Source organism: Corvus hawaiiensis, chromosome 1 (assembly GCF_020740725.1).
Source record: "Corvus hawaiiensis isolate bCorHaw1 chromosome 1, bCorHaw1.pri.cur, whole genome shotgun sequence".
NCBI classification, from domain to species: Eukaryota; Metazoa; Chordata; class Aves; order Passeriformes; family Corvidae; genus Corvus; species Corvus hawaiiensis.
The window spans coordinates 34321933-34343806 of NC_063213.1; the positions used below are offsets into that span (position 1 = coordinate 34321933).

Genomic DNA, 21874 nt, shown 5'->3' on the forward strand with positions numbered 1-21874 from the left:
TTTGCTCTTTCTGTGCTCTAAAGACAAGGAAAGGCACATGGTGGTACATTCCCCAGATGGCGAGCTGGGAGGAATTGGGAATTGCCCAGGAAGGATTTGGTTGAAATGTTGCTTGAGCTGCGCAGCAGCCCTTGGTGCAGGGAGGTCCCTGTGTGTCCTTCCCGGTTGGACCACAGCACTGCTGGCCTCTCCCAGGCTCACACCCATAGCTGGCTGAAGCTGGCACCGACATGAGCTCCGATCCCTGGTCTGTGATGGGAACATCCCCTTGTGGATTCAGAGCCATCCCAACGTGACGATATCATCAAACCCAATCACACAGTCAATTTTAACAATCTTTATTGAATCACAGTTAACTGCAATCAATGCAACTGTGCCCTTAAGCCAGTTTAATTCCCTTAGCTTTATGGCATTTTGCTCTTTACTTTAAAAGTACTGTGCAGCAATCAGGGAGAAGAGAAGTGCCCAGGGATGCGATACATTTAGCAAGGCCAACATTTGCATGCCGACAAGGCACCGATCCTACTCGGTGATGGTGATGGCCTTCTCTGTAGAGATCCCTTTGATCTGGTTTGAGATCAGCTTGGCTATGATTTTCTTCTCTCCTAGTTTTGTTGGAGTGCATATTATTTCAGACTTCATGATCCTGCCAGGCATTATATCCCTAAGGACAAAGGAAAAAAAACAGTCTCAGCATGAATTTGGGTTATTTCCCACTTTTTGAGTAATTTCACTTAAAGAAATAGTCACTGCATGTGTTTAGGGTGGGTGTTTCCCTTCCCCCATGACCAATGTGCAGCAAGTGGGGCCTGGCACTGTGATACTGCCTGGTGGTCCTGGGGACCTTCCCCAGAGTTCCCCGTACTGCTGAAACACCAAACTGAGCTCTGAAGGAAGCAGCTGTGTTCACACTTGTTGGGCAGCACAGCAGGAGCACGGGGGGAGCCCCTGTCATGCCCATCTGCCCTGAGCCTGTCACCTGCTGTGTGGGTCCTTGTCACAGGTTAGCAAGCATAGTCCCGGAAGGGATGTCCTTGCTAAGGGGTGCTTACAGTTTCCTCTGGGAGCTGATAGAACCTATCAGCTGGCCAGTTTGAATATGGACAATTCTCTAAGCCACTTAAAGTTGTGACCACCTCTGTGATCCACATTTAAGAATAGACAAACTCCCCCCCCAAGCTCTCTCTCGTTTCCGGCGCTGGCACAGGTGGCTGCAGGCCCCGTGTGGGGGCCAGCGGGCCCAGCCCAGGCCCTGCTTGGGCCAGGCCGGGCCGGGCCACGGCCATCCTGAAGCCATGGACCTGTTCCAGCCGTGGAACCCCCCCCCCCCCACTGCCTTTGCCGTGGGCAGCCAGAGCGGCTCGGCTCTCCCCCCTCTCCACTGCGATAAGAAACATTCAACATTCCAGCTGCAAAGCTGCAAGGCCGAGGTGAGATTAACCCTTTTATTGCTGTGAAGAGCTGAAAACCTGAGGGAAGAGAGAGAGGAGATGCTTAAAGCTGAAAGTCTGTTGTGAAGCTATGATATATCAGAGTATCCTGTTGTAATTTCATGAAGATATGGGGGGTGGAGTGTTCAACTCGTGAGCAAAAGCACCTGCGCTGAGATAGGCAGATGCTGACGCTGCTGTAATTTCATGAGAAGTTTGGACAGGGAGAGATGAACCAGATGAGGACTTTTGCTCCAAACGGGAAAGGAGAAAACCTCAGTCCCTAGAGATGGACCAGATGAGGACTTTTGCTCCAAATGAGAAAGGAGAAAACCTCAGTCCCTAGAGATGCTCCCAGAGATAGTCCTAACGATGAAGATGATGAAGACCCTTTGCTCCCAGGGAAGGAGAAGGGCCTCTGTTTTTGTTTCTGAATGGCTCAACCTTAAAATTGTACCCCAAAAAACTTTAAGAGTGGACCCTCGAAAGCAGTTGCGGGAAAAGCTGCAAGTCGGGGGAAAGGACTCACACGCAGGCAGAGAGACTCCTCTTCCTAAATGGACTGAACAATATTTGGAAGTGGGCGGCTGTCTCGTTGTGATACTGTTTTCATAGCATGAGCAAGAAGAGACTTCTCTTTCTAAACGGACTGAACAAGGTTATTCTGGAAGTGGTAAACAGACTGAACATCTTAAGGGTTGTTTTTTTACATTGTCAGTGGGAGAAGGGAGGAAGGTGGGGGGAGGAGGAGAGTTCTGAAGGTGGTATAATTTTTTTTTCTTTCCTCTTTTAGGTCTGTTAATAAACTTCTTTATATTCTTTCAAGCTTGGTGCCTGCTTTGCATTTCTCCTAATTCTTATCTCACAGCAGATAAACAGTAATGAGTATTTTGGACCAAACCACTACAGCCCTTCTGCCCAAATGTGGTGCCATTTCAAACACAGCTGGCAAAGGTCCCTCTTACTCCAAATCCCCTAACCGCTTCTTCAAGGATGTTAAAAAAAAAACAATAAACAGAGCAGAGTCCTGCCATGGTCATTTCATTGGCTCATCTCCTTACCCCTGATCAAATGTTGTCATCTTAAATATGCCCAAGCCCTCCACCAGCAGCTTGCAGTTTTCCAGGGTCACATTCAGCTTGTTCTTGAAGATGAATGCACAGCTGAAGTCATTGTACAGTTTGGCTGTTTCTGGCATCTGGCAGAGGAGGAAAGAGAGAAACAAACTCAAAGGCTAGGGATCAGAGGGGTAATAAAGATGCCAGAGCTGCTGCAGGTTTGCTCCTGACCACCAGCATGGTGGGGGACAACCCCTTCGTATCCTTTCCATCCCCCTTGAAGCACTGTGTTTTCCCAGCTGGTTTCTCAACATATTTTTCCTTCAGGAGGGAGAGCTCTGGGATTGGAGATGAGCCCTGTACAAACCCTCTTCTCCCATCCCCTTCCCTCCAGCAGCCCCTTCCTTCCCCTTTTAGATGGGGCAATAATAAAACTTTCATTTCATGGCTGCTTTCAACATTCAAATGAAGGTTGAATAGCCAAGTAAGGTGCCAAGAACCGAGCATCCCAGGAGGCAGCTGTTTGGGAGATCCCCCTTGGAATGCTAACACCACCATGGTGCTGCAGTGAGCAGGGCTTTAACCCTTGTCCCCCAGGAGCCTGGCTGGTGGCTGCCTCACCTGGACAGTGATGGGGGGGTACTGGAATCTCATTGAGGTCTCCTTGGTGAGTTTGTCATTTGTTTCCTTGACCTCGGCAATGGCAGTGACAAGGATGAGCACTTCATCTTCCAGGGAGGACAGCGTCTTCATGTACGCGTCAGGTGCTATTTTCATGGGGATCTGCATCTCTGCAGGAAAGAAAACACAACTCGATGCTTCATCACATGCCCAGGAATTGGGTGCCAAAGTCAGCTCTGGTGGCTGGTGTCCCAGGGTGTGGCATGAGCCATATTTGCTGAGACCATCCTGCTGTCCCTTCGGGCCTAGTCCCTGTGGGGAGCAGCCCTGGCTGGCTGGGTGGTACCTGGCACATGCAGCCCATGGGAAGGGTGGCTGAGTCCCACTGTCCCTGCTCAGACAAGCACTGGCTTGGGCTCACATCCAGCACCTCAGCTGCCCTTGTCCCTGGCTACCCTCAGAAGGCACTCAGAAGGAGGCAGAGGAGCAGGAGGTTGGGTACATTTAAGCCTGCCTCGGGTTTCTCTGCCTGGTATAAAATTGCTGGCTTTCCTTTCACTTCAGATTTTATCTTTAATTGCCTGGACAACCTTCCAGTGGCTCAGAAAAGCCAAGAAGTCAGCAGTGCTGGTGCTTGAGCACTGATTTAGCTGCAAAGCTTCCTGGCTTCTGGGAATAAAAAAAAAAAAGCCTTTTCTTTTCCCTAAGTGTATATACGTATGTATATATGTATGCAGGTATATATGTGGCTACCTTTGTGTCCTGCCCTGCTGCATTTTTACAGCAACAGTATATGAGTGAAAACACTCAGCACTCATCAACAGCAAAGATTTTTTTTCTACTTTTATTTTTTTGGTGAGTGAGTCATGCTTGGAATCAGCAAGTGTTGTTTATTGTTATTATTCATCTCTCACCAGTCTCTTGTTTAGCAAATTTCAGTTACATTGCTGGGCATCAAAAATGCAACCCAGGTTACTCAAAGATATGCAAAGCACAGCAGCAAACAGCTCTGGGGATCAGCCAGGCAGGCAGTCGTGAACTGGGAATTTGCTTGGGCAAAGAATTCAGAAAATAATACTCACCAGCATCTCCACCACCCAAATTAGAGTGGCAAACACAAGAACAAAAAAAGGCTGAAATTTCCAGCCATCTAAATCCTGTGAGGGATCTGATCCACATGGATGCACACAAAGCCTGTGGTGACATCTTTGATGTTTACACAGTGAAGACAGGAGGGAGATGCTCCAGCATACCTCACACATGCCATGAAAACCTCTGTCTGCCCTCACTGATGTGTTTCTAACCACCTCCTTGAAGCTGCAGCAGGCCCTTCACGTTTTGGTCCCTGCTACAGAGGGATCCCAGTCTGTAACTGAGACTTCCAAATTCAGTAATGAGGGAGGTAGGTTTTAGGCAGGCAATTTCTGCTCTTCACAAAGTACAGAGCCATACACTGATCTATAGTGGAGCCACTCCAAACCCCAGACTGCCGCAGTAAATTAGTCTACAGAACACAGTAAGCTTTCTGTGCTTACCAGATGTGCCTTCAAGCTTGACGGTCTCCTTGATAGTTCCAAGATTGGCCTGAACTTTTCCAGTATAGTACTGCAGCTGGCAGGAGCCAGTAAGGTCAACGGTCCAGTTCCCAGGAGTAGAGGTCTTGACTGTGATGGCCATTTCAAGGGGATTGCCAGGATGCAAAGGCTCTGTGTTGGTTATCTCAAGGTGGAGCCCAGTCTTGGTGACGGGCTCCTTCGGGACCAAAGGCTGGGTGCTCCCGCTTAGTGTCTGTATGGTCGAAGCGTAGCCCGAACGAGGCACCATTCCTGAAGGGCGTATGAAGCTATAAGCTCTTTGCATAGACATCCTTTCCTCTTTGGAGCCTGGATGAAGAAAAATATGTGTGACAGCTGTATCTCGGTCTCCTCACCCAGAGCTATCTTCCCTTTATTTATGCTTTTGCTGATAAGCAGAGAGGATGTCAGAGCACCTCCAGCCTCTGCTCAGGACTACTTCTTGGTTTATGCTACCACCAAATCTAACTGTAGCATTCTGGACAGGAAGAATTTCCTGGAAGAGACAATTTAGAGGTTGGATACTCTTAAATTTTTCAGCCTGATTTTTTTGCCCTCCTCACTGAGAAGGGTTTAACAGTCTAGGACAACATGGCTGGGTCTTGAGAACTGTGGAGAAGAAATGTGGGATTTTTTTTCCAATATGGTTTGGGGAATGGAAAGACAAAAAGAAGAAGAATGAAGAAATAAAGCAAAAGTCAGTGTGACGACTAGGTTCATCACTCAGCCTGTTTCTTTCACTGCCTGCAAGCTTGCTCGTGGCCCTGAAGAGCAGCCTATAGGTGTCACTGTGGGCATGAGGATACCCGGCAGCAGTGCTGCCTCCCGAGGGTCTCCAGGCCTTACACTGGGTTTACCGCTGCAGCTACTCCTGCAGTTTTCTCCTGGAAACAACACGTGCTGTGGGGTGACTTGCACGGTCAGGAGTCTCCTCTTTGGCACTGCCTTAGAGGATGGGCGCTGTTACCTTCGGGGTACTTGTACTCCCGGGTGATGTCTTCCCGCCTGTTCTGCCCCACGGCTTTTGTGCTGATCTTCTTGCCGATGGCTTGGGTCTCTGTGCCAACCTTGAAGTACTTGTCCTTGCCGTTCACCTTCTTGACGACCCAGTAGACTCTGTCAGCATTCACTTCCGCATACACAAACTTGCTGTCGTAGGGCAAATACACATCTCCTTCCCGGACAGCCTTCACCGGGCATGGGCCACACTGGAAACGACCTAGAGAGGGCATTCAATACCAGCTGATTTTCCAAACGTGAGCAGTGACTCCAACTTTTGCTCCACTCTCAGACACACTCAAGCAGGAATCTGTGGCCATGGCAGTTGACACTTAGCAGTAAATAGTCCTCCAATTCAATAATGAACTCCAGAACCTCTCATTTATCCCACAGCTGCTTGGGAATTTTTTGTAGATGACCAAGGTCTGGTAGGAGCTTTTGCATGTTTCCCCTCACTTAGATAATTTTAAGGTTAGAAAGCCACAGCTTGGTTTGATAAAAGAAATAGAACATAACGATGCCTTGTCCAAAAAAGGGAACAATGTGTTTTCAAGAAGTAGATAAAAGTATGTAAAAGTAGCCACACAGCATGCGAAACGTAGCTGAGACCAGTGGATAAACAGATAATAAAGAATATAGTGGCTTTTGTGGCAGAATTATATGACAAGAAGCAACAGCACGTGCCCTACGAGAAGTTCAAGGCAAGGTCATCTGTATGCTGGGGGTTACTTAGTGAGTACGACCCCTTCAGATGACCCTCCAGGACCATAAAAGCCCTTCCAGTAAGAAGCAGATGCATGCAAATTAGTTCTAGGAGAAGTGATGTTTATGTGTTAGCCAGGAAGTACACTCTAATGAATATGTATGATCATGATGGAATAAATACCTTGTTGTAAAATTTTGTGATACACCCAGTTAGAGGAAATATCCTCCAGGTGTCCAGTGTGCTGCAATAATGAATACCTGCTTTCTAATGCTTCAAAATTGTGTTAGAAAGTTTCTTCCTTAGCCAATTTCAGTGTCAGGTTATGAAGTCAACTGCATCCAGACACCTGTGTTTGATCTCTAGGCCAATTCCACTTTCTGCACTTCCCTGAGGATTAACCTTTTGGTTTTTTCCCACCTTTGAATTCCCTGAACATTTGCAGGGAGTGTAGTCACCAATTTTGGTGGTCACTCCTCTCATCTACCGATGAACAGCCTCATGACCCCAGTGACGTAGATGTGCTCTAACCTCTGAAACAACAATCATGTCCCCACAAGGCAGTTTTTCTGCCTGTCAAGAAATGCTGTTCCTTCCATCCTGGGCTGAGGTGGCAGCAGTGAGACCTCCTGCTTTAGAGTGTCACTGCCCCAGCGTGTGAAGATGTGCATAGGGAGTACCTGCTTTGCTGACTGGCAAAGATGTTTTTCACACAAAATGTCCCTGCCTCCCTCAGGAGTTGCAGAAGAGGCTTTCTAGGCAAATCCTACCTTGACTTTGCTCCTGAGGGGTTGAATCAATTGCCTGCCAGCCATGAAACCCTTCTGGCAGGTCCGTTCTCTTCATCCAGGCATCATTCCACACGTGGAAGTTCCTGCATGCATTTGGGTTGGAAAGAAAAGGAGTGAGCTGTTACAGCCTGAAGAGTCACGATCTCCTCCCTTAATCCTTTAGTAAGGGCAGATTTAATGGGCATTTGCATGTAACCCTGTGAAACCCCAGGCTTTCTCTCTCTCTCCTGGGCAACAAACCCCAGCAGTATGGAAGTTCTCAAAGGAATTGCTGGGGCTGGGAAATGGGGCACTGCAAGGCAGCACAGGGGCTAGGAAGCATTAGCCCCATTTGGCAGTACCAGACAGAGTCTAAAGACAACGAGTTCAGCTTTTCTCCTCTTTCGTTCAGGTAGACGTCAACTCTCAGGTTCTCCTCGGTATCGTGGGCCGCGTCGAAGGTACTCACACAGCGGGATGGCACTCCCAGGCAACGCATGACTGCAGCACAGACAGACAAAGCACAGGGTCACAAAATCCCTCAGACTGGTGGGCATCTCTGGGGATCCTGTCATCTGACCCCTCTGCCCACTCAGGGTCCTCTAGAGCAGGTGCTCAGGACCGTGTCCCGATGACTTTTGAACACGTTCAGGATGTAGACTCCATAACCTCTCTGGGCACCCTGTGCCAGTGCTTGGTCACCCTCACAGTGAAAAAAGCTGTTTTCCCAGGTTCACACAGAACCTCCCATGTTTCAGCCTGTGCCTATCACCTCTGGTCTTGTGGGGCATCACTGAGAAGAGCCTGTCTGTGCCCCACTCCTTCCCATCAAGTATTTACACACAAAGCCTTCTCTTCTCCTGGTTGAGCAGTCCTGGCTCCCTCAGCCTCTCCTTACAGATAGACCCTGGCACATCTGCTGCTCAGAGGCACAGCAAGTGGGGTGTCAGAGAAAGGAGGCAGTTCACTGCTCACCTGTATTGAGGACCCCTGCGAAGACCCAGCACTGGCCGTAACGGACCGGCTTCTTTGTTTTGTAGTACTTCTGCAAAATTGTGACACTCCCAATCCAATCCATAGGGGATGTTCCATTGATGTAATTCCCTGACCAGTTCCCCAGCAGGACACCGCTGTCATCGTTGGCATTAACCTGTGGCCACACATGCAAAGGAGAAAAATAAAGGGACGAGACTGAATGAGGCTTAAACCGCAAGGTCTCTGCCTAGTCTGTGTCTTCCCAGGTGCTCCACAGCCCTGTGCGACCCACCAAGGCTGCTGGTGCTGGCTGGGGGCTCCCCTGGTTGGAAAGCCTCCACTTGGATATCTAGAGGGAGGTGGCACCTCTGCTCAGGGCAGTAAAAATTAACTCTGCATCTTGTATCTTAAACCATAGGGCTCCAAAAAGGTCCCACCACAGAGAGCAGTTACCCCCCCAAAACACAACCCCCTGTGTTGGCCCTGCCAACACAACTGATGAGGAAGGATAACCACTGGGGCAGCTGCAAGCTTTGGAGATGGGGACTTGCTGTATTTTGTTCACTTGTCCCTCCACCCAGTAATGCCTCTGTCTCTTTGCTTGCAGTATCCCAAAGGAATCAATTCCATATGCATCCTGAAATGGTGTTCATGGTCCCAGGGAAAGAACGAAGGTGGAGGGAGTGCTGGAGGGGCAAAGCACTTCACTGAGAGAGGCTTACCAAAGCAGACATGGCTCTGGACACATTTGCAGGATCCCTTCTATCAGTCAGACTGAGTTTGCTTTTGTCCAGCAGATACATGCAGGCATCCAAGACAAATTCCTCAAACTGTTTTAGGGAGAAAATGGAGACACTTTTATGTGCCACTCTAAAACAGAATTTGCTTGTCACTGTAAAGCATGCACTTGGAGGAAAATGCCTGAATAGCTCTAACTTCTAAACTTCCTTTATGATATTGAATTTCCAAGGCTGTGGGGCTTTCCAAAGCTGTTCTCTCCAAAGAAGGGCTAAAATGAAACCCAGCCTTGGAAGACAAAAGCCTCTGTCACATGTCTTGCAAATACAGTTGGAACCTGACCCAGCAATCTTTACTCCTGTGAGTAGCACAAAGTTACCGACATCACTTCCCTGCAACCCTGCAAATTACTCACAAGAGTAATGAAAATTTAAGATGTCTGCAGATATTTAGTCTATTGACATAGGTACAAAATGAACCTTGGAGAAGAGAAAGGTATGTAAATGCTAATTATTACAGCAAAGATTCCTAATTAGCAATTGCTGATAAAGCTCCCTGAGGTCAGGTTCAGAGAGATGACAAACATTTGATCCAATGAAGCTTGTCAGAATATCAGTATCAATTCTCATTGCTTAACAGCAGAACAAATATTAGGATAGGAACAGCCCTACAGATGATGCCCTTTGGCCCCTTTTCTGTAAAGACATCAGTGTGAGCACCTTTGTTGGGTGATGTGTGTCTTGCAGATATACATTCTGAAGATATCCTGCAAAATTGCAGACTTATAAAACAAAACAAAACAAAAGAAACAGAAACCCCTCCCCCCTCCGCCCCCCAGATTTGAACACTTTTTGGTGGGGAATTCTGTCTGGATAGGGTGCAGGATATTCTGCTTGGGTGCCTGTGTGCTTTCTATAGGGTACAAATAAATCTGCTCTGGCATCCACCTCTTATCTCTAGCCCAAGCCAAATTGACATTCTGCTCCTCTGGAGTTATCTCAGAGGCAGTGTGCAGGAACACCCTTCCTGAGAGAGTGGCTGATTGTGTCCTGCACACAGCTGTCAGTGAAGGCACCACTTGAAATGTGATAACCTCTGCCAGTAATTTTACCTTTTTTATTCCCGACTATGACGCAAGAGATAAATCAGATTTTTTTCCCCATCAGCCCTCTCCATGTCTCATTACCTGATTACCAACAACTACAGTTGCATGAGAGCAAGAATTCCTTTATGGGAATTTTTTCAATCAGAAATACCCTGTCCCTGGTTTCCACATCCTTTGCCAGGGGGTCACACGATCTGACTATAAATGTGCCACTAAATCCCATTCTCCAGCTGTGGGTGGGGAAAACATGTAGGCACATAGATTACTCTGAGCAGGTGAGCCCTCTCAGTGAAGCTGGCAGGGTCATTCCAGCACTTTGAGCTACTCATGGGCTTAATGCTGAAGGGATGAAGAAGGGTAATAGGGCTGACAAGACAGCTGTGTTTTACCTGCCCGTAATTCCAGGGCCTGTCGTAGATGCTGTGGGCAGACCCAACATAGATGTAGCCGGTGTCGTTGAGCACATACTCCTTCCTCTGTGCCTCATTGGCCATGTAGACCACGTCATCTGGAGAAAAAATCGCAAACCCTCAGATGTCAGGTGGTTTGCACACATGATACGAAATTTTCCGTGGAAAGCTAAACTGGGGTAACCAAGGGTGTGCAACATTCACACCAATTGGTGACCATGCAGCAGCCCCATTTTTTTGCTCCTTTCATGAAAGAATTTCCTCTAAGACTAATCTTTAGTTTCCCTCTGTAGGTCCATTGCTACGTGACCACTCCTTTATTACAGAAAAAAGCTTATTTCTGAACACTGGACCAGGCAGACAGCAGAGAGAACTAGGGAACTGATGCCACCCAACCACACAATTTTTTGTTCTGGTTATTTTTTGTCTGGAGTGTAAGCCAACCCAGTTCTCTCAGTTAATCTTTGGCTGGCTCAGGGAAACAGAGAGGGATGATACAGAGGTACAAACAGATGTGACAGATAGATGTCTCTCTATGGTCTGGCACTGGAGAATATCCAATGAGGAGCTGGTTCACTGCTATTGCCCAGCTTCCCACTGGCTCCATGAGGATGCTGCTTGCAGTGTTTTATGGGGAAAAAGCAATGTATGTGAGAAACAGAGGAGGGAAACTACGAGGCAAAGTTCCACCTGGGACAATCCCTGGTAGCAGTAATTATCACTCCCAGTTGCAGGACCACTCACCTTCACACCAAGGATTGAACAAAAGGTAGATGACACCATTTTCAGGCTTGTACATGTTAGCACCAGTCTTCACATGCAGGTTGTATTTGCCCACAACAGCATTGGGTGAGCTGGTGACAGACAGCAGGCACTGAGGAGGCAACAAGGAGAGATGGCATGAGGGATACCCCACCATGGCCACAGGCATAGCGCAAATACAGTGCCACAGAACTGGGACAAGTGGCAAAGCTGGGGGCCATGGAGGTCCCTGGAGGGAAAGAGGGGAAGGCAGCGGGATAGGGCAAAGCCTCCCTGTGTATGGGGGGAGCAATGAACCCAGCAGGACAAGGCTGCTGCCTATCTAAAATCATATGACTAAGGGAAAGCACAGGTATGAGGATGCTTCGCTCTGTAGCTTCTGATGGGCTTGGTACTGGGCATTGGGCCCCTTGCCCACAGGCTCTACCTCTTTGCCGTTCTTCTTGACAACGGAGATTTTCCACCCATTGAAATCCTCCCGCTCTGGTTTCAGTGACAGCAGGGTCCCCTTTTCTTTCACTGGATTTTCACCTAGAAACAAACCCAAGGCAGTGTGTGTGAGGGTTGCACGGGTCTGCAATGCCTGTGCAGTGCCAGGAGGAGGAAGCTGGATGCTCCTGGGACTCTCTGGCTTTGCCTGGTGGCCACAGTGGGAATCCTGCTTACCGATGCCAAAGCGCAGGGACAGCTTGTCGGCAGCCCTCAGCTCCCTGTTGAGGCTGACCTGCACGTGGAAGGCCTGCCCACGCCGCACCACCAGGTTCTTGATGTTGTACCCATCCGTGTGGTGCTGCTGGGTGTTCTGGCTCTTCAGAAAGTCAATCCCAGTGACCTCCAGATTGCTCTCTGGAAAGACATTAGGAGAAAAGTAGAAAGGAAAAAGAAGAGATTGATGGCAAATTGCACAGTAAAGACAGTTCTCTTCTTAATGCAGCCCTGTGAGTCATCAAAATATCTAGAGTAACAAGCGATCTAGAGTAAGACAATATAAAATAATATGATAATAAAATAAAATAAGTACCCAGAGGCAAACCTCAGACTCCCTGGGAAGAGATGGAGAGAGGAGGAGGCAGAATCATGCTGCAGAGACGAACAGTCAGAGGGCAAGGCAGGAGCTTGTCCCTGCTCTGGGTGGATTGCTGTAGCACCCTCACCATAGAGCACTGCCCCCTTCGTGCCAACTGCTGCTTTTCCCATTAAGACACAGCATTTAAAATGACTGCCTCCTCAACTGCCCTTTACTCCTGCAACTCTGGATGGGAGCAGGGCCAGGACAAGCCTCAGCATCTCTGTGCCCAGTGGCTTGTGGCTCAGGGCCGTGGCATAGGAGTGGAGCTGCAAGAGGCACAACCCAGTGATACACTTGAGCAAAAAGAAAGCCCTCAGCTTTCTTGATGATGGAGATTTGGGGGTTACTGCATCAGACTTTGGCAGGCTGCCCAGTTGTGACGGGAAAAGCCAGAGCATGCAGGAATGCGGCTGAGCCGTATTTCTTCGGGAGCATTGTAGGTCTTGTACCTGCCCATTAAATATCCTCAAAGGATGAATTCCGTGTGAACAGTAGGGAGTTACAATACCTCATAAGCACTCTTCTCTTGAGTGATTCAGATGAAGACATGGGAGAGGCAAAAACAGGTTACGGTAACTTTGAAATTAGCAAGTCAAAAGCATAATGGTTGAAGAGATTAATTTACCAAATGTCTTGACAGATTTGCATGGTACCAGGCAACCATGTTAATCTCAGTATCAACAAGAGACATGCCGAACACTGAAGAGGCAGGAATCAGCTGGTAGCTGCTGTGGCGTGGGAGATGTCACATGCAGGGCTGGTCCCAGGGCAGGCTGAAATCAGTGACATGCTTCCTAGTGAGACCTGTGCTGGGCAGCAACTGCAGCCTTAAGTAAACTGAACTGACCACCCATGGATCCCCACCAGACTATTACCTCTGAGTATTTCTTCTAAGTAAATATATAAACCATATTTATATTAATTACGTAACAGATATAAGTGGCACAACAAATAGACTTAGAATTGACCAGCACCTTTTGTTAACCAATTTAATCTTTGAGTGCTTTTTGTTTGCTTGCTGCATGCCAGTTGCCAAACTCGGGATGAAGTTCTATGCAACGGGGTGTATGTGCATTTATGCCAAAAAATTTCAGCTGGAACTAGCTGCTTAACCCTCTTGAGGACAAAAAGGAAGTGCATCTTCCTCAGCATTAAGAAATCTCCAAACACTAAAGCTGCTCAACCTTGTTCTTTATGGAAAACTCTGGTGCTGGGCTGAGAAGATAGCAGAAAAGAGCCCTGGTCCTGGGAGAGGGCTGAAAAGGGACATGGGAATTGAGCACATAGGATGGCTGTGGGAAAGGGCCCTAGGAAATCCGTCCTTCCAGCATTTCTTAACTTAGGGACTGCATAGCCATCCCATTTCTGGACATCACCAGTGTTGTCAACCTCTGTTGAGGATGCACAGGGAAAATTCACTGACAACAGCTGCCCTGGAACACAGCCTGACCGCGCTGAGCACAGTGCCAAAGACCTGTCTCCACTCAGCGCTGCCTGTCAATCGTGCTGCATTGAGTCCTGTGCAAAGACACTTGTGATGCCCTGTGATCTGACTGGCACAGTGTCCTGTGCCAAGGAATGCCTCAGAGCGAGCCAGTGGTGCATCCACCAGCACATCCGAGGTGGCTTGGCTGCAGCCCGTCTACCCTCACCTGCTGCTTTTGTCTTCCTGCTCTGCTTCCTGCCCTGGGCACGGAGCTGGACCCCCACACGCCCTGTGTCTGGCTGCCTGCAGGCACCTCGGTTTGCCAACAGGGAAATTAATGATTTATAGAAGAGCTGAGTATACCAAGAATGCATCTGCCCACAGGACAGAGGCTCAGACTGTGAGAGGCAGTCCTGTCTGTGCTCGCTCCTGGGCCAGGCCAGAAGCAAACCCAAATCTCAAGTGCTGGCAGATTTCTTTTCCTTTTTAAATAGAAAAAATTCAAGGCAGTATTTTGCCTCCTAGTTCCATGATTTATCACTTACAGAGCCCCTTCCTATGCTAACCCACAAGGCCCATTGCATTGCTACCTGCCTGGAGAGATGTTCAGAGCTTCAAGAACACAGTGACCACCCAGACCAAAAATGGGGACATGAGGGCTTGGCACTGGTAAGTGTCTGGGGCCTTTTTTCCCTGATGATGAGGAGGTGATGGGGTTTAAAAAACCTATTAATATGGAGCAGAGTTTCTGTATGTCTGGCATCACTGGGAACAAGGGCTGCTCAGAAGGACAGAAGGGAAGTGGGATGAGAACTGTAGTTTTTCAAGAGACAACATAATTTGGATACCTGCATTTACTCCTGATTTTTGCCCAGCCTCCGGGCAAACCCTCATGCACATCCCAGAGATGTGAGATCACATCCCAAGGATGCTGCTGTCCAAGACTTCCTGGAAAATTTCAGCTCATCCACGCTCAAAGTACAGAGGTTTGAAATTGGGGGACTTGGAGTGGTGTCAAAACACCCCTCACCTCCTGAGGGCCGTGGAGACCTGTTCCCAACTCTGCTGCAGGCACCATCCAGCCCACATGTGCACCTACCCAGCTACATGCCAAACCCCTGGGGTTTTGGTCATCTTGGGGCTGGGCTGGCCAGTGGTGGTGGTTCAGCAGCTGCTGCAGGAGTGACCCAGGCACCATTCTAGGTAGGTTCAGGATCTCCTGACAACAGGGCAGACAGGACAGCCATGGGACAGAGCTCAAGCCCATATAAATCCTCCTTTCAGTTATTTTGAAACTTCCATCAGATGCTATCAGGCATCACTAAAGAGCAATAATCTACATGATTAAGTAGCCTGAAAGAAAGAAATTCTTTTAACATTGATGTGGAATGAGTTTAAAAGAGCTGCATTTCCTTCACACTGACAGAACCAGACGTCTACAGGTTGAAGAACAGTGATGAAAAATGAGTTGCATCTTACAGTTAGATTACCAATCCGTCAAAAGCACAATTTGCACAGCCAGAGCAAACTGATCCCCTGTGAGCAGCACTGGTACCACAACTTCTTTCCCCAAGGTGTCACCCATGGCAATCAGAGGGATGAGGACCTCTGGAGCTGCCATCCTCCCTGCAGGAGACTTGCCAAACTTCACACCTAACATATCATATCAAGCATTAAAACTCACCAGTGTTGCCGAACATGGTTCTTTCAGAGCTTCTACCCGAGATGCCTGTGATGCCAGCAGCTTCCAAGCTCCTGAGTAGTCTATGCCACTTGCTTCTGAGTGTGGAGAAGGAAGACAGGCTGCCCTTTTTATCTGTGTCTTGCTCTGAGGTGTCAGCAGGTCCACTGCCAAGGGGTGGTGTTTCAAGAAAGGAAGTTCCTGTGGAAAAAAAAATTACTACAACTCCCTCTGCACATAGTCAACCTCTGAAAAACAGCGAAACTTAAATCTCGACTCACATGGAAGGTGAATTTGCACAATCGAATGACAAGTGGACAGACCCTTCACTGACAAACAGTAAAATCACAGGCTAGGTGAGTAACAAGAATTCACCTATGACCTAATATCCAGGTCACCAGGACTGCAACTCCAGGGCTAACTTTACAAGGAAGCCCACAAACATTTAATCCTTAGGAGAACAGTTGCCCATTAGGACCAGTCTAACTTTCTTTTAAGTTAGTGAGATTTTTGTCATCACATTTGGGACAGAAATACTTGGAGCTGTGGGCTAAAATCCAGCATTTACACATGTGGGTTGGGAAGCTGAAGGATCCTAGCACTGGCCCTCTCCCCACGGGGTGAGGTAGATGTCAAGGGAGATACCCCAGTGGGAGCACTAAGTGGGAAAGAGGAGAATCAGGCTATGTCCAGGAGGAGAAAGAAACGTGGTGGAACAGGAGCTGTTTGTTGGCTGCTCTTTGCTGACAGCTCTGCAGGACATGGTTGGACCCCATATGCCCCACTGCCACCCTGGTCCTCAGGGTGACCAAAGATGGAGAGATGACTCTACCCTACAGAGGGGAGAGCTGGTGGTATAAAGGCCGCCAGTGACATGGGAAGTGTCCAGAAAGAGATACAAACGTCTCCAGGCACCCAGAAATGTAGAAGTGGCTCAGCTGTTGGAGCAGCCCTAGCCCTCTGATGCCTCCCTCAATGGCAGCAGCCCAGGGTTCAGCAAGGCTGTTTGCAAGGCTATCACATCTAAATGTAGGTTCTCCCTAGACAGGATTGCCCTGTGGAAGCCTTCAAAGGCACCAACTTTTCTCCATTGATTTAGGTAACTAGGTATTTACTTTAGGAGGACTGTTTCCCTTGGTGCAAATGAGGAGCTGAGTTAGCAGATGCCACCCTCTGAGCATGTCAGTGCTTGCTGGCAGGTGGATGTTGGGTGTCCTTACTTGAGAGCATGACTAGGGCACCACAGGGCACTGAGGGTTCAGCGCACATCCATAATCCCGCAGGACATCTGCAAGAATATCTGAACCAGCAAAGTTCTTAGCAGATGGAGCATCACTCACCATTCAGCACCAGACAATGTGCTGACAACTACGTATTTCACTATTGACAAAAACACTGCAGCCCTGATTTAGCTTTCAGCGTGGCTTTTATTCTGCACTTCCTTCCTCCTAAAGGGTGAAAGACATTTTTGTTAAGAAGCAGTATGGGATGAAGTAAAGTGTACATGGAATGTCAGTACAACAACGTAACTAGTCTGAACATAATCTGAACATTTATGATGTATCTTACTGGTTTCCACTTAAATGCAGCAACTGAGTAATCCACATCATCTGAAGTCACTGACAGTAGCTTCCTAATCCAAGCTGTCTCAAGCTGTTTTATACATCATTCTATGCTTGGTTGGAGGCATCTCAAATTGTGTTGACACAAAAGTCCTGCAGCAAAATTACAGATTTTTGCGAACAGGAACAGATTGATGTTGGTAACACTTTGCTTCTGAAAAAACATTTCTAGATGTGTGCTGGAGGGTGAACAAGGGAAGCAGGGCATGTATTCACCAGGAACAGTCATACTTGCAGTCCTTTGGGGTTTTGCAAAACCTTGATTTCAACAGTGTACGTGTTCTGACCCTCACCTTAAACCTGAGTCTGAGAAATGATTGTAAAAGTTACATGGATACGGGTTCTGCCCTGCCATGAACCTACTCCATCTTTGAAGGTGGCTGACCTTTTTGGGGGGTGGGTTTTGGCCATTGGGGCATGGCTTCAGTTCTCCTTTTGCTTTGTGCAGCTGCTGGTCTAGCCCGTTCCCATTATCTTTCTCTACACACTGGTAGTATCTCAATTCAACAGAAATTAACTTGGCACATGGTACCACGCTCCCAACACAACCTTCCACCCCTGGCTCATACGAGTTGCTGTGCCAGGAAAAGCCATTGAACTCTAATACTCTCCAAGAGTTGTTGGCAAGGTCCGAGAAGAGGAATTTTGGCTTAAACTACAGGAATGTTTTTAAAAGATGTGGTTTCCAATTCTTTCATGTTGCAAGGCAGGTGATCTCTGTCTTTTTACAGGCAAACCTCCTTCTGTCTTTGCTGGTCAGAGTGGCTGGCTATGGTTCGGCTATGGTTCACCACGGCTTTTTTCTTCTTGGTGAAGCAATGAAAAATACCAGTCCATTTTAATTTCTTTTTTTTCCCCCCAAACAGTTACAACAGTAAATCACTTCAATCTGTCTCATAAAACTGTATTCTTTTAATTAAGAGTACCGGGATTTTTTTTTTTTTTGCAGGCAATCTCCCTATTCCCAATAATTTCAGCAACTTACTTCCCAACTTGCAAAATAAGACAACAGATGTGGTCAGCCTTATCTGCATCTGTTTGTTGCAAGGTCACCTTATTAGCTGGCATAAGAAGGTAATAAAATGCAAACAAATAAAATAAAATTCCCCAGTGGCTGCTCCCCTATTTACAAGCTTGCCCTTTGTCTCAGGTTTTGTTTATTTTGTGTATCTAAACTGACAAAACAAATCAAGCTTCCAGAGCATGACCACAGTTATTGATGCCAAGTAGGAAAGACAAATCCTTAGCTTTACATTTTCATTCATTTGTAACCCCATGAGAAGTTGCCTTTTGTAACAGCAATTTACTGAGCTACATTTTTTATAAACACCTGAGGCTTCAAGATCCTTTTGTTTTGTCGGGGTGTTTTTCCATGTCCAGTCAGAGTAATACTCAAAATAAATAACAGATCAAAAGCAGTACAGGTTTCCTTTTGGGCACTCTGGAAAGGTGAACTCATCCTCTCAGCCTTCCCATGGAGTTGCTCTGAGGTGTCAGAGGGTAAGCAGCGCATCCGGCGCAGTACACAGGGACACAGTCCCTGTCTGGGTCCTGAGGGGCACCATGGCAAGGAGATGTCCTCCACTGACCACAGCACGACTGCTCCCATGTGTACCACCTAGTACATGTTGAGTCCTTCCTGAATCACAGCCTAGGAAATGATAAGTAGTAAGAAATCTTGGGGGTGTCAAAGACAAAAAAAATCACAGATGGAGAACTGCAGAGGATCTGGTCCATCTCTTTTGAGCTGGATTTGAGGCGCTATGTTGGTCCTGTTCTCACATTTTCATTAAGCTGTACCTCAGTCTTTAGGAATGTCCTGGTATCAAGACACATCATAGTCACACAATGATCCTGACATGCCAGTGTTGCTGTTACTCTGAAAGGAGCATTGATTTGATCATTTCTCACTCATGTACACCGACCACGGACCATGACAGTGGCCTGTGCCCACAGGGCATCCCATGTATCCAGCAGGCAGATTCTCTTCTATCCAACATGAGCCAACTTGTGGCAGGCATTTGGACGTCAGGGGTTGATGCAAGATGGCCAAGCCCAGATCTTAATTGATTTCAGTCATCTGGCCCCAGATACCTGGTAATGAGTTTCTCACAGGCAAATACCAGAGAAGTGATTGATACCAGTATAATTATTACGGAAATTCCACTGTTTCATAGAATCATGAAATCATAGAATATCCTGAGTTGTAAGGGACCCACTAGGGTCTTTGAAGTCCAACTCCTTCCTTCTCACTGAATATTGAAATAGGATTTTTGGACCTAAGTTAGGGATATAGGTGAGTGGCTTTGGGCATTTCCTTACAGAAGGAATGAAAACTGTATCAACCTGTGCCCAACCCAGTGCCACCCAAGGGCTCTGCTCCTGAAGAAGACAGAGACCAAACAGCCACCATACCTACATATATATCAAGCATAGACTTATGGCTACTCAGGCAAAACACTCTTGTGTAGCACTCTCCGTGCCCTGAAAGAGAAGTTCTGTGGGCATCACAGGAAACGGAGGTTTTAGGCCGTTAAAAAACAGAAAGCTGCTTTAAGAGCAAGCCAAAATGATATGATGTTAAAGTATTTTTTAATATCCCTTTCCTGGCTGGAGTGCAAAAGGCAAAATTGCAGTATCAGTCTAGATATATGGACCAACAATGTGTGACGGTTGAACTTGGAATTTCAGTACTATGACTTCTTGACCCTCAGTTCTAGTACAACTGTTGCACTGGAAACTCAGCTCCAGTGCTGAGACATTACGTATTAGTCTAAAATAACTTAGCATGAGGCACTTCTGCTTCTCAGCAAAATACTTGAGAATTTTGTGCAATAAATTACAAAGAAAGATCTCCATCATGTCAACTTTTCCAGACAGTAGATTTTAAAAATAATTGCCCACTTTTTGAACCTGATGAGCCAGCTAGCCTCTGCTGTTTCCTGCAGACAGGAGTTCCTCAGCCAAATGACACACTACAAGAAGAGGAAGCTCCTCTGGCTTTGATGCTTACTGGCTTCCCTTGTGGCCCCCCATCCTTGTGGCAGAGGAGACAATTGACATGTTACTTTCTCCATTATTTCACCTTACTTTCTCCATGCAACTCAGGGTCTTCTCGGCCCCTATTACAAACCACCACAGTCTCTTTTCCACTCTGAATGGCACCAGCCTGCTAGCTCCATCCTCACACCTTTGTCCACTCCATCAAGAGACTTGAAATGGGGAGAAGGACCCCCCTCACCATGCCATCCCAAAACCTACAGTGTGTGTTTGGAAAGGATCCAACACGGTGGGTGTAGTTATTCCAGGGCTGTATCCACCCTACTGCCACTGACCCATGAACTTGCTTGCATGTATGACCACACTGACTGATTGCACTGTGAACACATACCCACAGCCTACACCTAAAGCAAACAATATGAAAAGGTACGAGGAAAAATAAAGCAAAAGAGGGCTGCAAAAAATAAATGGTAGGGGCAAGGAAATCAACAGTGCAAATATTGAATCAGGGATAAAATAGTTCATCCATGTATTAAAAACAGCTCCAGCGAACAAGGAAAATACTGAAAGAATACCTTCCCACCTACAGGATATGTGTCTGGTTGCAAATGTCTAAGTGACAAAGCAGAAACTTGCATGCCAGTGTCTTCGAGTAAGATTTCTCTGGGCAGGGGAGGTGTAGCAGCTTCTCCTACCTGTCTGTGTGGGTGGGTGTGTGTGTCTCTATAGATCGAGATGTACACGGTCTACAGACTACAGGTCCCATTGTGCCATGCCGCATTCCCGCCAGCCAGCACTGCAACTGAAATTGTCACGTGGTGGGAAGGGAGAAACTTCCTAGAACAAGGTTTCCAGGGAGGCTCCTGTGCTGCACCAGAGCAGACCAAAAGCACAGCAGATGCAAAGGTTTTGTCCCACCCCTGAATATATCTGTCAAGTGGCAGTCTCCAGGTATGGTGGGACCGACTGAGCCCAGGGATCTGGGGCTATTTGCCCTGAAAAGCAACCAAGCCAACATACTCCCACCCACCCCTTGTCACAGCATTCAGGCTGTTGTCCTTCACAGCAGCTCTCGATGCTCTCGCTCCATGCCCACCAGGGTTTTCTAGGAAGCACTTTCATGCAACACTGGTTCCTGGCAGAATCATGCTTGTGATTGCCTAACTCTGGCGTGTCCTGAAGGGAACAAATCACTTAAAATACCTCCTATCTGGGTGAGGAAACAGTCGACTGGCAGCAGAAAATGTGATATTTATAATGCCTCATCCGTCCCTGGGGCACTGCTCATTTCTCCCTAAGTGTTGCCTTCACTTACTGAAAGCAATTCGGATCGAAGCTGCGGCTGCTGTTCAGACATTGCACACTGCAGGTCACAGTGCCAAGCAGAGCTGTCCAACTCTCACCTCTTGCTGCAAAACCAGAGATGCTCTGCTTGTGCCAAGGGAGGACCTGAACTGCTCACATGGCCAAGCCCTAGCCCCAGCTCTCACAGGCAGGATGAAACCATGGCTCGTAGTGACCTCTGAGCCAAGCGAGACTGAGCTTGTACAAAAAGTGGTAGCACCATCTACCGCGCCCCACCCCCTACCACTCTTTGCAGCCCTTCCCTCTCACTTATTTCCAGTGTCATGGATTTATGCCCTCAGGGTGCAGTGGAGCCTATGTGTCATGCAAAACCTGTGCAGGGCTAAGCAAGGTGTGCATCATCTCACCCCAGCAAAATGGGAGTGGGAGGCCCCACCCAGGAGCTCCCCAAGCTTTAACCCAGCACCAGCAATCCCTCAGGACTTCAAGGGCATGAAGGGAGCTGCTTAGGAAGTCTTGGCAATTTATACAGCCACTCACAGACACCCTTCCTTAAACCTCAAGGAAAAATTGAAACAACTAATACCGTTTTTAAACAGTCAGAAACCAAAACTTTTCCTTGGAGA

General features: G+C 47.6%; 1 protein-coding gene across 1 annotated transcript; it reads right to left on the reverse strand.

Moving 5' to 3' along the window:
• Positions 1–322: 322 nt before the first annotated feature.
• TGM4 (transglutaminase 4) lies at positions 323–15509 on the reverse strand. Its single transcript, XM_048299661.1, has 14 exons — positions 15325–15509; positions 11812–11991; positions 11573–11676; positions 11128–11257; positions 10363–10481; positions 8853–8960; positions 8131–8305; positions 7518–7656; positions 7156–7259; positions 5651–5902; positions 4645–4992; positions 3110–3279; positions 2492–2628; positions 323–664 (listed from the first exon to the last, which is right to left on the reverse strand). Exons 1-14 carry the CDS (start codon positions 15338–15340, stop codon positions 523–525), a joined length of 2124 nt encoding a protein of 707 aa, XP_048155618.1. The 5' UTR covers positions 15341–15509; the 3' UTR covers positions 323–522.
• Positions 15510–21874: the final 6365 nt, after the last annotated feature.

What these genes read in the sequence shown, in the direction of transcription:
- TGM4 (XM_048299661.1), bottom strand. An exon ending in GGAGTACAAGTACCCCGAAG is followed by an intron (nt 4,993 to 5,650) that starts GTAACAGCGCCC and finishes TTCTTCATCCAG; the next exon opens with GCTCCAAAGAGGAAAGGATG. An exon ending in ATGACAACATTTGATCAGGG is followed by an intron (nt 665 to 2,491) that starts GTAAGGAGATGA and finishes CTTTGTCCTTAG; the next exon opens with GGATATAATGCCTGGCAGGA.